General features: G+C 49.2%; 3 protein-coding genes across 3 annotated transcripts; 2 read left to right on the top strand and 1 right to left on the bottom strand.

Moving 5' to 3' along the window:
• Nucleotides 1-2,077: 2,077 nt before the first annotated feature.
• On the bottom strand, nt 2,078-7,046 carry LOC112895510 (transcription initiation factor TFIID subunit 12-like). Its single transcript, XM_025963462.1, has 8 exons — nt 6,346-7,046; nt 5,367-5,528; nt 4,474-4,956; nt 3,745-3,819; nt 3,008-3,086; nt 2,837-2,901; nt 2,683-2,718; nt 2,078-2,377 (listed from the first exon to the last, which is right to left on the bottom strand). The coding sequence occupies exons 1-8, from the start codon at nt 6,871-6,873 to the stop codon at nt 2,276-2,278; spliced, it is 1,530 nt and encodes a 509-aa protein (XP_025819247.1). The 5' UTR covers nt 6,874-7,046; the 3' UTR covers nt 2,078-2,275.
• A 921-nt stretch (nt 7,047-7,967) lies between these two features.
• Nucleotides 7,968-10,685, top strand: LOC112894263. Its single transcript, XM_025961911.1, has 5 exons — nt 7,968-8,313; nt 8,430-8,536; nt 8,838-9,339; nt 9,688-9,803; nt 10,253-10,685. The coding sequence occupies exons 1-5, from the start codon at nt 8,038-8,040 to the stop codon at nt 10,455-10,457; spliced, it is 1,206 nt and encodes a 401-aa protein (XP_025817696.1). The 5' UTR covers nt 7,968-8,037; the 3' UTR covers nt 10,458-10,685.
• Nucleotides 10,686-12,740: 2,055 nt separating this feature from the next.
• LOC112891361 (sialyltransferase-like protein 1) lies at nt 12,741-14,548 on the top strand. Its single transcript, XM_025958200.1, has one exon. The coding sequence runs from the start codon at nt 12,926-12,928 to the stop codon at nt 14,111-14,113; it is 1,188 nt and encodes a 395-aa protein (XP_025813985.1). The 5' UTR covers nt 12,741-12,925; the 3' UTR covers nt 14,114-14,548.

Here is a 14,548-nt window from a genome sequence, read left to right as displayed (position 1 = left end):
TGCAATGTTTTCCTCCTCACCTCTCAATCGAGCTGTTCATCGTGTTGCGACCGCGAGGGGCACGGGGCAGGCAAAACCAGCGCCTGTGATCAGAAATGTGTCATCAGATTGTCCCTGACATTTGGAAAAGCACCCGCGATGCCGATGCGAGTTGGTTCGCAACTTGATTGCCAAGTAGCAAGGAGAAAAAAACTGGCAAAACCACGGCAAGGCCCGTGGGTTTCATGTGGAAAGGGAGCAAATAAAGGCTGGTGCAAATTGCACGCGGATGCAGTTAACCTAGTTTTCTGATCTAAAGTGAGACCAATCTATGTACGGACCATATGACACGTTCCGACAGGCTCTGAGGCAGCTGTCCTGGTCGTACAATTTTGCGTGTCACGGTCGAGGCTGCTGCGATACGAGCTACTACTAGAGTCCGGCGGCAACAGACAGTGGGGTCAGGCGATCAGGAAGCATCTGTCCGTCCACTCCTATGTTCCATGTTCAGTATAGGATATGACCCTGCCGCGATTCCAAAAATCTGCCAACAACATGTCACATGGTCGATGGCGGAGCCCAGCAACAGCAAGTTTCGTGCGTTGTGCGTGACACGGGCTCCGTTCTCGTGCGAGTGATCGATTCCTGATCGAACAACGCCGACCTCCGAGTACTCCCCGACAGAAGCCGGCCACAGTTCACGAACAGCGACCGCTGAGCTACGAGTAGCCGGCTCGCTTTTGGTTTCTTCTTTTTTCGGCCGCCGAAAGGAGAAGCTATGCTATGCAGCAGTGGTCGCGTCAGTCAAATGGCATAGCTTCGAGCTGCGGATCAAGTTTAAAGCTAGCCCAGGGACCACCGGGTCGGCCGGCCACCGCCCAATCGACAGCAAACGGCAGGGAGCAAGGGAAACGCGGGGGCGTCACGCACCCCACGTGGAAAGCAGCGGCGCTTTAGCAGGACGGCGCTGCAGCTGCCTGACCACGGTGTATCACTAGCCGGCTGCCGGCCCGGATGGTTCCGATCGCGAGCTCTGCCCCGTGATGAGCGCGCGGTGGTGGCAGACTCGCGGCACACGGCAAGCGGGCTCGCAGGGCAGGAGGACGACGCGAACAGTTGCGCCGGGACCGGGACACGGGCACCAGTAACCTCACCCACGTACGGCGCGAGCCCGTGAGAGGCGCCCCGCACCGGAACGGGGCCTCTCCCAGGCTCCCCAGGACCATGGAGGCGTGGGCGCTGGGGAATGAGAAGCCTGCACGGCGGCAGCTCCAGGCTTCAGCTGCGGCCTGCGTTGCGCGCGCTGTGTGCACGCCGGGTGCGGCGGCCTGGCCTTGTTCTGGCTGGCTGGCCCGTGTTGGGTGAGGGAGGGGTGATGGATCTCGGTGTCTACCGTGAGCTGCGATCGTTCGCCAACCACCCGGTCCTGGGCGGCGATAGGCTCGCGCGCGTGCCGACACCGCGGGACCGTCCAAAATTCTTGCGACCGTCGCGGGGCCGCAGGAGCTGGGCTGGGATCAGCGTGGCCGGCGGGGACGACGAGGTTTCGCTGAGACGTCCATTGTTCAGCACCGCGCGATGGTTGGTTGCTGCTGCTGCGGCCGCGCCTCGTACTCTCAGAACGAAATGACTGGCGATCTGCCACGAACTTAATTAAGATGCAGATGATCTGCCACTGCTTGTCTGCATCAGTGAAATGTCACTAGCTAGTGAGACAGCCGTTCCATTTATTACTGGGTATGCGTATGTCTGTACTGGTGACTCTGAGAGCACAGAAATGTAAGGATCACAAAAATGAGAGATTTCACCAGTTTATGGTAACCAGCTCATCCTGCAAAAGAGGAACTGTCTCGGGTAAAATTGATGATAGATTGGCTGCTGAATTGACAGACAAGTCCTGCGCTCGGCTCCTTCAGCTATTTCTGCTAAACAAACACATAAAATGCTTGCTGATACTGGCGTGGCATAATTGACGATTAGTATGCCCTCAGATGATGGTATAAAGGATTCAGAATTTCTCAACACGAATGGTACTGTATTGAATGACGAGCATTGACAGCTAATAAAAAATTTGAGGCTCTGAAAGTACCATACAACGAAAACAAGGAACTACAGTGCTTGTATTAACACACTCAACCGAGGTACCCGCGAAAAATCATCTGTACATGTAATCATTGCAACACATCCACTGCTGTAGCAATACTGCCACAACGCTTCAACAATACAACAGACCCACACTGTCCAACACCAAAGGTGGCGATGCGTGATACTGGGTTTGCAAGCTAGTGGACATCTTTCATGGGGACACTGGGGCAGGTGGTTTCGGAGTCTGATTTTTCTGGTTAGCTGCAGCTTGGGCAGCAGAGTTTCTTGTGTCAGTCACCATTGACTTCTTGATCTGATGATCATTACAAAAAGAGAGTAATACATCAATACAACATGAAAAGAAAGCGAACAATGCAAGTATAGCAGATTCAACAGACATGAATGTTCAGGCAGAAGGGTTCTTTTTTAAACAATAATCAAAACAGGTTGGAATTTTGCCAATTCAATGGTTACAATTGAGTGTTCCCAAATCACAATTAACATTTTCTAGAATCTGCTCCTAAGTTTCAACACATAAGATGGAAGATGTATGGCTACATGGGCCCAATCATGCATGAAATTAGATGGATGGTTGCTGAGAACTTAAAAAGTGGGTACCAGAGCAAGCCTCTCCCTGTGAATGTCATTTATGTGCTGCAAATCGTCAAGATAAAGGAGGTAAGTGCAAGATGAACAAAAAAGAAAATAACTACAGGAAGAAATTTGAAAGCAAGGAAAAAAAGGAGAAATAGTATGTGCAATTATGAACTACCTGTTTCTTGTATAGTTTGATTTCATCCCCACTGAAGCCTGGCAAGGTGATATTCCAACTTCTTTCTGCAATGGAGAACACTAAGCTATAACTAAATGACATTTTAAACGTTACCTGAAAGGGTAACATCACATAGTCTAGATTCTAGAAGATAAAACGAAATGGGATCACCTGCATGGAGGAGTACATCTTTGGCTTCTAGGGTGTTTGACTTCCTATGCTTTGCTAACGAACAAGCAAATGTAGTGACCTGCGTAAAACAGTTATCAGCAAACAAAACTTAAACTAGATAGTGGAGACAGACCCAAGAGACGTGACATAAAGTTCATTGATATCATGACATGCAGATCTAATGATACATAACTTCAACCAAACGAAACCTTTCAGAAGTTTTCATCTGCCAATTATATAATGGCATGATCTCCCATCTACAATAAACAATACTAATAAACAAGAGAAAAAAACTTTGAAAGTAAAGTCTAACAAAATGAACATTAGGGCCCTCAACCCTGTAAGGCTGTAACAAAATGAACAAGAGTTTTGGCATTTCAAGGAAAATTACATAGAGATATTTACTCAAAAGATAAAACATAACTGAACTGATAATACCAAGGAAGCTGGGCATCAAAATAAATATGAATACATAGGACAAGAAAAATCTCTGGAAATCAGTGCATACAACATTAGGATGCATAAGAAAATAGAATTTAGAAAATGGGAGTGAGCACTTATATTTTCAAACGAAAATAGATTTACACCAACTTGCTTGAGACTAAAAGGCTTTGTTATTATCTTCATCTTGTTGAAAATATAATACACTTCCAATCTTGTTGAAAAGAAAATACATTTCCAAAAGTAAGCTTTGTTTAGGAAAAAAAGTCCCTAAAGCAGAGGGTGGAATAACTTACAGACTCAACAAAATCTTCGGCAATGTCCATAAGAACATCTTCAACTTCAGGATCCAGCTTTTCGTTAGGATCAATCTGTCGAGTGGCGAATGATGTAAAATCAACCCAACAAATGTCTAATGTTCACTATTCATAACATTAACCACTATTTATTAACCATCCTACTTCAACATCTGTTCAAGTACTCATCAGAAGCACACAAATATAATGAGAACTATGGAGATGAAATCAAAGCCAGTTATGGTAAAATGAATTCTCCTTTGTCCTGTAAGATGCTGAAATACATATGCCGTGATGAAGTATCCTTTAAGTTTGGTCCTGTGACCATATAAACTTGAATTCTCATTTCCCCACTGCCAACGAAACGTGCCTAGTGGCTCCGCTTACGAGTTTTATTGTAGGATAATTGAACTACCAAGGTATTGGCCGCCATGAGTTCCATAGCCACTACAGACCTAGCAACAGATGGACTTGCAAGATGAAAATTGAGAGAAACCAAAGAGACCTACTGGACCTTGTTACATATTTGCCATGATTTCCACGGCCACTGTACAGACCTAGCAAAAGATGAATTTGCAAAATGAATTGAGAGAAACCAAAGAGACCCACTGGACCTTACTACAAGAATCTAGGTGCAAATTGATCATATGGCCAGGATATAAGAAAAAAGAAGGCGAAAAATGCAGGACTATGTACCTTTCAAACTACATTGAAGAAATAGCAGCATACCTGGGCAACTAATTCATGTATGCTTCTCTTGGTGAGTAGTCGAGTACCAGTTTCACTAGCATCCGCATCGATTGCGGCTGTATCGACAGATTGCAAAACAGTAGCATTTTGTATAGCAGGCAAATCAGGCTTCTGTGTCATTGTCACTGGGGTACGAGCAGCTTGCTGCTGCGAATGCTGTGGCTGGTTTTTGGGTGTTGGATTTTGTTGAATTTGATGCGAGGAACTTTGTTGCTGTTGCTTCTGTTGCTGCTGCTGCTGCAAAATTTGATTGTGGGGTAGTTGCTGCTGCTGCTGTGCTGAAATTACATTCTGTTGATGCGGAATCACAGGCGCAGATTGTTGTGGTCTTGGTTGTGGAACTTGTGGCCTCTGTTGTGGCCTAAATGCTGAAGATGAGTTTTGTGGAGTTTGCTGTGACGCAGGGGAAGGAGACGGAGAACCCACAGACATCGGCCTCATTAAAGCATGGGAGGGGGTTCTCTGTAGGAAAATAGTTAAATCAAGCAGAGATTATGAAATGAATTGGGATGAATAATAAGAGAGCATTCCATTGTACATTGGACGGCAAAATAGAACTTAACCAAAAGCAACTAAGGTGCTAGTACCATTCAGGTGATACAATAAGACAAAAACAATTATAACAAACCAGAGTCAGGTGACATATTTGTAGATGGATAACTGATAAATCCACATTTGAAGTGAACTATAATGGCATCCCATGAAAAATAAATTGAATATGCAATTTATGCCTATATTAACTTGGATACTGAAAAATGTAACTTTATCACTAGAATTAAGATATATGATGATGTACCCAATATAACTTAAACAGAATGATGAATTACCTAGAAGTACAATATTCATTGCTTTAAACTAGAAAGTTTTCTTACTTGTGAACCTGACATTTGACTACCAGATGGAATCGGAGTTGCTGATGATGCAAGGCCAGGTCTTGTCTGCTGCAAACCGGTTATTATTCCTGGTCTCATCTGGGATGCGCTTAGGGATCCAACCATCCCAATATTTTGAATCCCAGGGGAAGGCTGCCTAAACTAGAGGCCATCAATAATAAGGAATCTTCAGTGAAGTCAAAAGCACAAGTAAAGGATGCAATTTACTGACAATAAAACACATCTGCAGGCAGGACAAAATTATAATGCTTTTACATGACTTAACTAACTACAAAATAATCTCTCTTTTTTTAGATGGAAAAAAACTTCCATTAAACTCAGACTGACCTCATATCGGCGGCCATTAAAGTGTTTACATCAGCTGGCACCTCATCGGGCCAGATTACGACCGCTCCTAGTGCTAAACTAGCATGCATTCCAGCTATATGGTGAGCTACAGAATTACAATTATGAGGGGTATACACAACCCGAACATGACTGAACTACGTGCAGTGATAAACGCCATCCAATACAGAAACTGAGTTTTGACAATTCATTGTGTTGATAGAAGGATGCAATTACATGAGTTAACACAGCAGGTGACAGGAAATAAGCAATTGAGTGTTTTCACTCCTACACCTACATTATAAATTGAGTTTGACAGTTTCAGGTGCCGGGAGTGACAAGAAATAAGCAGCCGAATATGTAGGATAAACATTGCAGAAGACATGTACCATTCCATAATTTGAAGCTTAACTCTGAGGCCCCCGTGCTCGATAAGCTGTAAACTGCAAACTTGGGTTCCAGTATTTTCTGGTATGTAATCCACATAAGTCATGGGTGCTAGACTGCTAGTGAGAGGAAACCACCGTAGCTTATACTCACTAGCCATGGTTTTTCTAAGCGAAACTACATTTCAACAACTCGTGAATAAGTAGTACTAGCATAAAAATGAAATCGACCGGGAATACATACAAACCTGTGAAGATGACGGCGGTGGCTGGTCGGGGTCGCGATGCATCGATCCAAACTGGTGAGCAAGCGGAGGCGGTGGCACGAACCCGGTGTAACCAGCGGGCGTCTGTGCGGGACGCGGCGCAGGCACCCCCAAAACAAGCCCTGCCCTTGGCATAGGGGGTGCCGCGGAGGAAGACGGCGGAACGGAAGCGGAGGAGGAGGTCGCAGCTGTGGCAGCAGAGGAGGACGAGGACATCGTGATTGGCGAGGCCAGATGGGTGTACGGCGGCCTCATTCGCGGCGGCGGTGGCCGCGCGGCCGCGGGGCTGGGGGCTGGGGCCTCTAGGGTTTGAGCGGGGTTTGCTGCGGTACCTGGGCTTGGGGTAGGGGTAGGGGTGGTGATGGTGGAGTCGGAAGAGGGTGCTGCAGAAGCGGCGGATGACGGTGGGTTAGATGGTGGCGCCGGAGAGGGAGCAGAAGCTGAGGTCGAGGAGGGCGGCGCCGCCGCCGCGGCGGCGGCGTCCGGCTGCGAGGGTGGAGGCGCGTCCATGCTGTTCGATGAATTGCCTGGCCGTTCGGCGGGGGCAGAGCTTGTATACTGTCTCAAGAAGTACACAAAATTACGGGTAAGCGCAAGGACTTGTTTGCAAAATCTAGTTTCCACGAGAAGAACCGCGGCCGCTTGTCTTCAGACTCCGGAGACAAGCGGTTTGTGTCTGGACTCCGGAGCTTGCGCGGGGGTGGGGGGGGGGTGGGTCGGGGGGGTTCCCGCGCGGGGGCGGAGCTGGGGCGGGGCCGGATCCGCCGCCGGAGGGGGCGCTCCCCCGCGGCGGAGCTTGCGCGGGCGGCGGCGGCGGCGGGGTTCCCGCGCGGGGGGCGGAGCTGGGGCGGGGCCGGATCCGCCGCCGGAGGGGGGGCTCCCCCGCGGCGGAGCTTGCGCGGGCGGCGGCGGCGGGGGCCTCCGCTGGGGGCCGGCGCGGCGGGGGGCGGGGGCGCTCCGGCGGCGGGGGACGGAGCCGGGGGCCGGGGCGGGGTGGGTGGAGGGCGGAGCGCGGGGCCGGATCCCGCGGGGCGGAGGGGCACAGACTCGTACCCATATCGACGCCCACCGGGTTCGGTATGCGCGGGTACGCGGATATTCGGTACCCGTTGCCATCCTTGGAGGAGAGACGGGTGGAGATGGAGGCAACCTATTTTGTATATTCTGTACGATGACAAACGCGAATAATTTTGATAAAGTTTGAGGGAAGTTAGGGGGTGTTCGTTTCCGGGTACCTAAATTTTAGAGGGTCACATCAAAGAGAATCTTATCATTTAGAAGTATTAAATAAAGTCTAATTACAAAACTAATTGCAGAACCCTAGTGCTAATTCGCGAGACGAATCTAATAAGGTATATTAGTCCATGATTAGCGAACAATTACTGTAGCATCACTGTGGCAAATTATGGATTAATTAGGCTCATTAAATTTGTCTCGCGAATTAGCATCTAGCTGTGCAAAAAGTTTTATAAACAGATTTTATTTAGTACTTCTAAATAGCAAGATTCTCTTTGATGTGATGGGTCTAAAATTTAGATAGGAAGAAACGAACAGGACCGAATAAGATAGTGCAGAAGCTGGTCTCGTAAGCGGCAGAGGTTTGGCCAGCTCGCGGCTTGAAGCTGCCCCAGACAGAAGCTGGTTCAGAAGCTGCCCCAAACACGCCCAAAATCGATGGGCAAAAGCGGGAAGAAGCCGAGGGAGTCGCACCGGCAGGGCCGCGGCCGCCGCACGTCGCACTTCGGCGACGAGGGCGGCGACGACTTGCCTTCATCAGCCTACGACGCGCCACCACCCCACCATGAGGACTCCTCTGACGACTACGACGACGGCACCAACGATGCAACAGCGGGATACGAACGAGAGGAAGATGCGGATGCTGGCGAGCAGGACCAGTGGGGAGCGGGGTCCATGCCTTCCAAGTTTCACCTATACCAGCTCTCCGTGCAGGTAAATCGGTTCGCTTCGGGCCAGTAGTGTTTCGGGCATTGCTTGGATTTGTGAAAGCCTCTAAGCTCACAACTTGTTCGACTATATGCCAATGCGTGTAATCTGTTTGTCTTTAGTCTCCAAAGGGGGACATCAGCTACCTGCAAAAGTTCTTCCTGATGTACGTTGGCGGGCGCGTCCCTATTCACCTGCAGGAGGATTTCTGTGGCACGGCCCTCCTAAGGTGAAAGCACTAAGCATGGTAGCCTTTGTATGAACGTCCTGTATGTCGTTTTCACAGATTCCTTTTTGTGCTGTGTTGTGTCCTATGTGCTCTGTTTTGCAGTCCCGTTAGAAAGGAATGGTGTCTAGGTATTCGCACTATTGTGCACACGTTTTCTATAAGCTACCACACTAAGTGTCTGAATAGCTGCTTTTTGGAGAACAACTTTTTTTTCGTCAAATGTACTCCAGAGTAGAGAGACGGCTTAGGTTTAGAGTGCAATTCATGTATCGCTCATGATTCGTGGCTGTTCTCTTTGCAGTACCGAGTGGATCCGTACTGATGCAAGAAGGACAGCAATCGGCTTAGATTTGGACCTTGAGTCAATTGAGTGGTGCCTTGAAAACAACCTAAGTAAGATTGGAGCTGATGGGTATTCAAGGATGTTGCTTTTCCATGGAAATGTTCTACAACCTAAGGAAGCACGTCTTGTCAAGCAAAGGTTCAATGATCTTCTGCAAGGCCTTCATGTAAACAGCGGCAATGGCTCTTCAGGAAGTAACAGTTGCGAGCAGTCAGGTCTTGCCAATTTGAAGTGCATAGCCAATTCGACCATGTCAGAGGCAGCTTTGCCTGGAAGGGATATTATCTGTGCATTCAACTACAGCTGCTGTTGCTTGCATAGTCGAAAGGACTTGGTTTTGTATTTCAGGCATGCATTTAGCGCTCTCTCGAAAAGAGGTGGTATATTTGTAATGGATGTATATGGTGGCACATCATCTGAACGCAAGCTACGCCTCCAACGGAAATTCCCCAGCTTCACGGTGAGTGGTGTTGAGTTAATTGTTAACACTGAATAGTAATTAACAAAGCATGAAGATCCTATTATTTTGAAGTATTGTGAAAAAAAAAATCATATGAGGCTAAGATCAGCATATATTATATTTTTCTATGGTTTGGACCAGGTTTTCCATCTTAAATATCATATCGTCAATTGTTTTCAAATTTAGCTTGGATAATTGGTATTATATAAAGATTATATTGTCTCCATTACACTTTGAAACTTAGCATCCATCAAACTTATAAATCACATAATTGGAACCTTTGCACTTTGCAAGTTGATACAAATTGCAGTCTAAGAATTTTTCTCTTTTTTATAACCTTGCATGCAGTATTTCTGGGAGCAAGAAGAGTTTGATATCATAAGTCGCCAAACAAGGATCAGTCTCCACTTTCAAGCTGGGAAGAAGCAAATGCTGCGGCATGCTTTCACATACCATTGGCGCCTGTATGTTGCTTATACATTACTTGACAACACTTCCCCTTCGTAATCACTGCTTATTATTCCCTCATTCACTTGTTGAAATGTTATGGAGGCTCCAAGTGTGTAACTCTTTCAAGTACTTCACCAATTCAATAATATTGAATCTCTAATTGAAAGTTTAACGGCATCATATACAGGCCATGAGGTTGGCTTGTAGCATTTATATGAAATTTCTCTGGCCAACCATTTCCTATGCCATAACTTTGTACCTTTTCGTAAAGAAGAGTGTGACCTTTGGAGCTTTCTTCAATTATCGTCAGCAGTACCAGTACAGTTCTAAAGTACCAGCAAAACTTCATCGCCGTGTTATCTTTATCTCTGTACATCATGCACTGCAATGGCAAGACAGTCTACTAATTTTCTGCTAGTAAAACACTGTAGTCAGATGTGTAATTCTTGTTGCTCTTTGGCAGTTGGTCGATACCAGAGATCAAAGACTGCTTGGAGGAAGCTGGATTCGAGTCCATCCACGTTTGGATCAGGGAGATGCCAAACACCCAGTCAAGTGGAAACGCCAAGGAATACAATGCCAACCGAGATGTGAAGTATGAAGAATCGCAGCGTTTCAATCAAGGAGATGCTTGGAACGCCTACGTCGTTGGAGTTGCAAACATCTAGCTGGCTCACCTTGCCTTCTGCTACGCAAATGTGATGGAACCTGGTCGCTCCAGTTTTCCCTGACAATTAATGATGTCTGAACGCTCACGCTTTTATCATGACTTTTGCATCGCCATTGCTGCGGAAGTATGCAGGGTGTACTACTATCCCATAGAATTTGTACTCGATCTAGAACATTGCTTCGATTGCGTTTTTTTTTTCATTTCAGAATGAACTATTACCACTTAATCACTTATCAAGGTACCATCCCTTTTATCCACTTAGCCAGACAACAATATATGTACATCCTACACGTACAATCTGCAGGATGCTTTGATAAATGCTTTTCATGACAGCTCTTTTTAGCCCTTGCTTGATCGGGATTCGGATTTGGGCCATTGATAGTCCAATCGGCGATCCGTTATGCGCCTTTCTGCCAGATGGAGCTTTCCGCTGCAAACCTTTCAGCCTAATTGGGTCATGTCTTATAAGTGAAGTGGATATCGTCCACTCCTCTGCACTTTTTTGTATGGGCCTGTTCGTTTCTTACCCTCTAAACTTTAAACTCATCATATCAAAGAGAATCTTGCTATTTAGAAGTATTAAATAAAATCTGTTTATAAAACTTTTTGCACAGCTGGGTGCTAATTCGCGAGACAAATTTAATGAGCCTAATTAATTCATAATTTGCCACAGTGATGCTACAGTAATTATCCGCTAATCATGGACTAATATACCTCATTAGATTCGTCTCGCGAATTAGCACTAGTGTTCTGCAATTAGTTTTGTAATTAGACTTTATTTAATACTTCTAAATGATAAGATTATTTTTTGATGTGATTTTTCTAAACTTTAGTCACCGGAAAATGAACACACCCTATTTTCACTGGCATCGGTGCGGTCTGCGGAGGCAGCAGCTCTTCTTATCTTCTTGTCCTGTCACTTTCCAGCCGTAGCAGACACTCCATGGTCATTATCCCAGGTCCACGCATGTAAGTTTGGTTACACTTCATCAGGAAGCTCGACTGCTACTTTGGACCAGGGCAGCAGGCCGGTAAAATTGCCTGCTTTGCTTTTGTCTGCACTTGCATGACAGAAGGTGCCCATCACTCTCTCTCTCTCTCCTCAAAGTGCTGAAAGATTCTTATCACACTGTGGACGCCCTTAAGGAGACTGGAGATTCTCCTCAAAGCCCCATGGACGACTCCGACTAGAATAGAGACGTGTGGATGGGTACTTCACACAAGGATAGATGACGGGGGAACAGACGGCAAAGATCCACCTCTAGTAAACAAACAGGGAGATTTATGCTAACTTAATCAGCTGCGAAAACACAAGAAGAGACCATATAGTTGGGTCTCCTCTTACTCGCACGCGACGAGAAAAAAAAGGGTTGAAAGCTCAGGCAGCGCGAGGCCAGACGGCTGGCTGAGGCTTGAGAGCGACGTAAACCAGATCAATCAAATGTGCATTCCCTCTCATAATATGGGATCTAGACTTCTAGTGGGAAGAGCAGGACCGGCCAGGACGACTGGACGAGTTGGGGGCGGCAAGATCAGGGCGTGAACCTTCCGAGGCAGGCAGATCAGTTCGCGCGACGTCGGGCCAAGTGTCCAACAGTGTCCGTGAGCCCCAATTCCACAGTGCCCAATTGACAATTGCTGCATCTACTCCACCAATCAAACGTTGCCGACCATAATACCACATCGTTTTCCAGGAATCTGAATTATTTGCACCTTTCATTTCTGAAAGAAAAGGAAGCATGCATCTTCATCCTTAAACTTTCGAAATATGCTCACTTTGTTTGCCTGATCTAGCTCACTCCTGCAGGCCTGCAGCATGTGTGCCCAGAAATACACAAGTGCCCCCCCGGACATGTAGTTTCAGGGAAGATACGCACACGGGAATTTGAAAAGGGGATCGATTCACTTCCTCATACGATCATACAGGCCCATGCTGCCATGCAATCATCAGAAACGGCATGCGGCGTGGCGTGGCGCGCACTTTCTTTTCGGTCAGTTCTCGCTCGACCTCGCGTCCTCCGCGAGCCCACGCCCAGAATGGCGACTGGTCGAGGAGGGAAGAAAGACCATGCGACGGGTCCTCCTGTCACGTCGTGCAGGCATGTTGGCGGGTCCCGCTCACGGTGGCCGCCTGCTTTACCACCCACGTAAAATCATTACGGCCTCCGATGCACGAACCGGAGCAGGGCACATTGGATCCCCCAACCCAAGTCCAACGACCCATGAATAGCGCACTCCTATATAATCCCACCTAGCGAGCCCGTTAGCACGGCGACCGATAAAAAACTCGCCGCCCCACGCGGCCGCACCCGCTCGCTCGGACAGAGCTCGGCCCGGCTCGGCTCGCACGAACCCGGGACCCCTGCTTGCCCTCCTCTGTCCCTTGATGCGCGTGCCCCCATGCGGCGGCGGCTCCGACACAGTTAGGCCCCGTCTGGGGCTGCGTCCGCGGCGGCGGCGGCGGCGATGAAGCGGCCGCTGCGGCGCTCCTTCGCGGTGCTCCTCTTCGTCGTGCTCGTCGGCGCGGCCTCGTTCTCCGCCGCGCTCCGCCGCGCCGTGGCGCCCGCGCCCGCGCGGGAGCCGCCCCTCCCGCTCGACCCGGCGCGCCTCAACGCCACGCTGCTCCGCCTCGCCGCCGTCGATCCCTCGGAGGCCCCGCTGCGGCGGGACGTGGACGAGCTCCTCGACGGCCGCCTCCCGGCCTCCGCGGCGCGCGCCCGCGCGTGGCGCCGCGACCGGCTCCTCCACCCGCTCCACCTCCACCACCAGCGCTTCCCGCTGCCCCGCCGCGGCCGCTACCCGGACGAGGATCACGACACCCTGCTCCACCCGCTCCCGCGCCACGAGCAGCAGCTCCACATCGACCCCGCCCTCCGCCGCGCGCTCCGCTCCTGGCACCGCCTCCGCCGCTACGATCCCACCGTCCTCGGCAGCCTCCCCTCCCTCCTCTCCCTGCCCGGCCGCATCCCATCCTGCGCAGTTGTCGGCAACAGCGGCATCCTCCTCCGGGCGAACCACGGCGCCCTCATCGACTCCCACGACGCCGTGTTCCGCCTCAACAACGCCCGCATCGCAGGTTACGCCGCGCACGTCGGCAGCAAGACCAACCTCTCCTTCATCAACAGCAACATCCTTCACCTCTGCGCGCGCCGACCCGGCTGCTTCTGCCACCCCTACGGCCACGGCGTCCCCATCCTGCTCTACATCTGCCAGGCCGCCCATTTCCTCGACATCGCCGCTTGCAACACCACCTCATCCTCCCGCCACGGCTCCCCCATCTCCGTCACCGACGCCCGCCTCGACGTCCTCTGCGCCCGCATCGTCAAGTACTACTCCATCCGCCGATTCGTCGCGGAGACTGGCCGCGCGGCCGAGGACTGGGACCGCGCGCACGACGCCGCCATGTTCCACTACTCGTCCGGGATGCAGGCCATCATGGTCGCGGTGGGAGTTTGTGACAGAGTCAGCGTGTTCGGCTTCGGGAAATCCTCCGATGCAAAGCACCATTACCATAGCAACCAGAAGGCGGAGCTGGATCTCCATGACTACGAGGCGGAGTACGCCTTCTACCACGACCTCGCCGAGCACCCGCAGGTAGTCCCCTTCCTCAAGGATGCTGGATTCACCGTCCCGCCCGTCATCTTCTACCATTAGGCCAGCTTCGTAGTGTGCGCGGCATGTGCTCGACGTTATGTGGCACGGGTGTTTTTTTTTTCTTCTTTCGGGGTGTTTTGATTAGTAAGTACGATGTAAAACTTGTTGTGTCGGTGGGTTAATCTGTTTTGATTAGATGAAGTAGGCAAATTGAGGTAGAAAAAATTTCGTGTGCTGTTGGAGTTGGAGTTGGAAGTTGTATATTGGGATTTAGGCTACTCCATGGTATAGAAGGATTGTTTGGGTTTTTTGGCTTCAGCAGGACCGTAGGCAGGGTCTGGAATTGTAATCTTAGACTGATATCTCAATTTATTATGAAACAAAATGTATATCGCATACACAAATTACCGTCACTTTTCTGCTATGTTTTCACATGTATTACATCCTTCTTATAGTTTTTCTATCTCTGGCCATGATACCTTGGCATTTTATTTT

The sequence above is a fragment of the Panicum hallii genome, chromosome 5 (assembly GCF_002211085.1).
Source record: "Panicum hallii strain FIL2 chromosome 5, PHallii_v3.1, whole genome shotgun sequence".
In the NCBI taxonomy this organism is placed as follows: domain Eukaryota; kingdom Viridiplantae; phylum Streptophyta; class Magnoliopsida; order Poales; family Poaceae; genus Panicum; species Panicum hallii.
This window is presented reverse-complemented; position numbering and strand designations above follow the sequence as displayed.

Bases quoted from the DNA above. Each gene is read 5' to 3' on its own strand.
- LOC112895510 (XM_025963462.1), bottom strand. From the start codon at position 6,873: ATGGACGCGCCTCCACCCTCGCAGCCGGACGCCGCCGCCGCGGCGGCG. The intron at 3,087-3,744 runs GTAAGTTATTCC...TGTTTTACGCAG, and splicing joins CCGAAGATTTTGTTGAGTCT to GTCACTACATTTGCTTGTTC. The intron at 2,902-3,007 runs GTGATCCCATTT...TCTCCATTGCAG, and splicing joins AGATGTACTCCTCCATGCAG to AAAGAAGTTGGAATATCACC.
- LOC112894263 (XM_025961911.1), top strand. From the start codon at position 8,038: ATGGGCAAAAGCGGGAAGAAGCCGAGGGAGTCGCACCGGCAGGGCCGC. The intron at 8,314-8,429 runs GTAAATCGGTTC...GTTTGTCTTTAG, and splicing joins TATACCAGCTCTCCGTGCAG to TCTCCAAAGGGGGACATCAG. The intron at 9,804-10,252 runs GTATGTTGCTTA...GCTCTTTGGCAG, and splicing joins TTCACATACCATTGGCGCCT to TTGGTCGATACCAGAGATCA.
- LOC112891361 (XM_025958200.1), top strand. From the start codon at position 12,926: ATGAAGCGGCCGCTGCGGCGCTCCTTCGCGGTGCTCCTCTTCGTCGTG.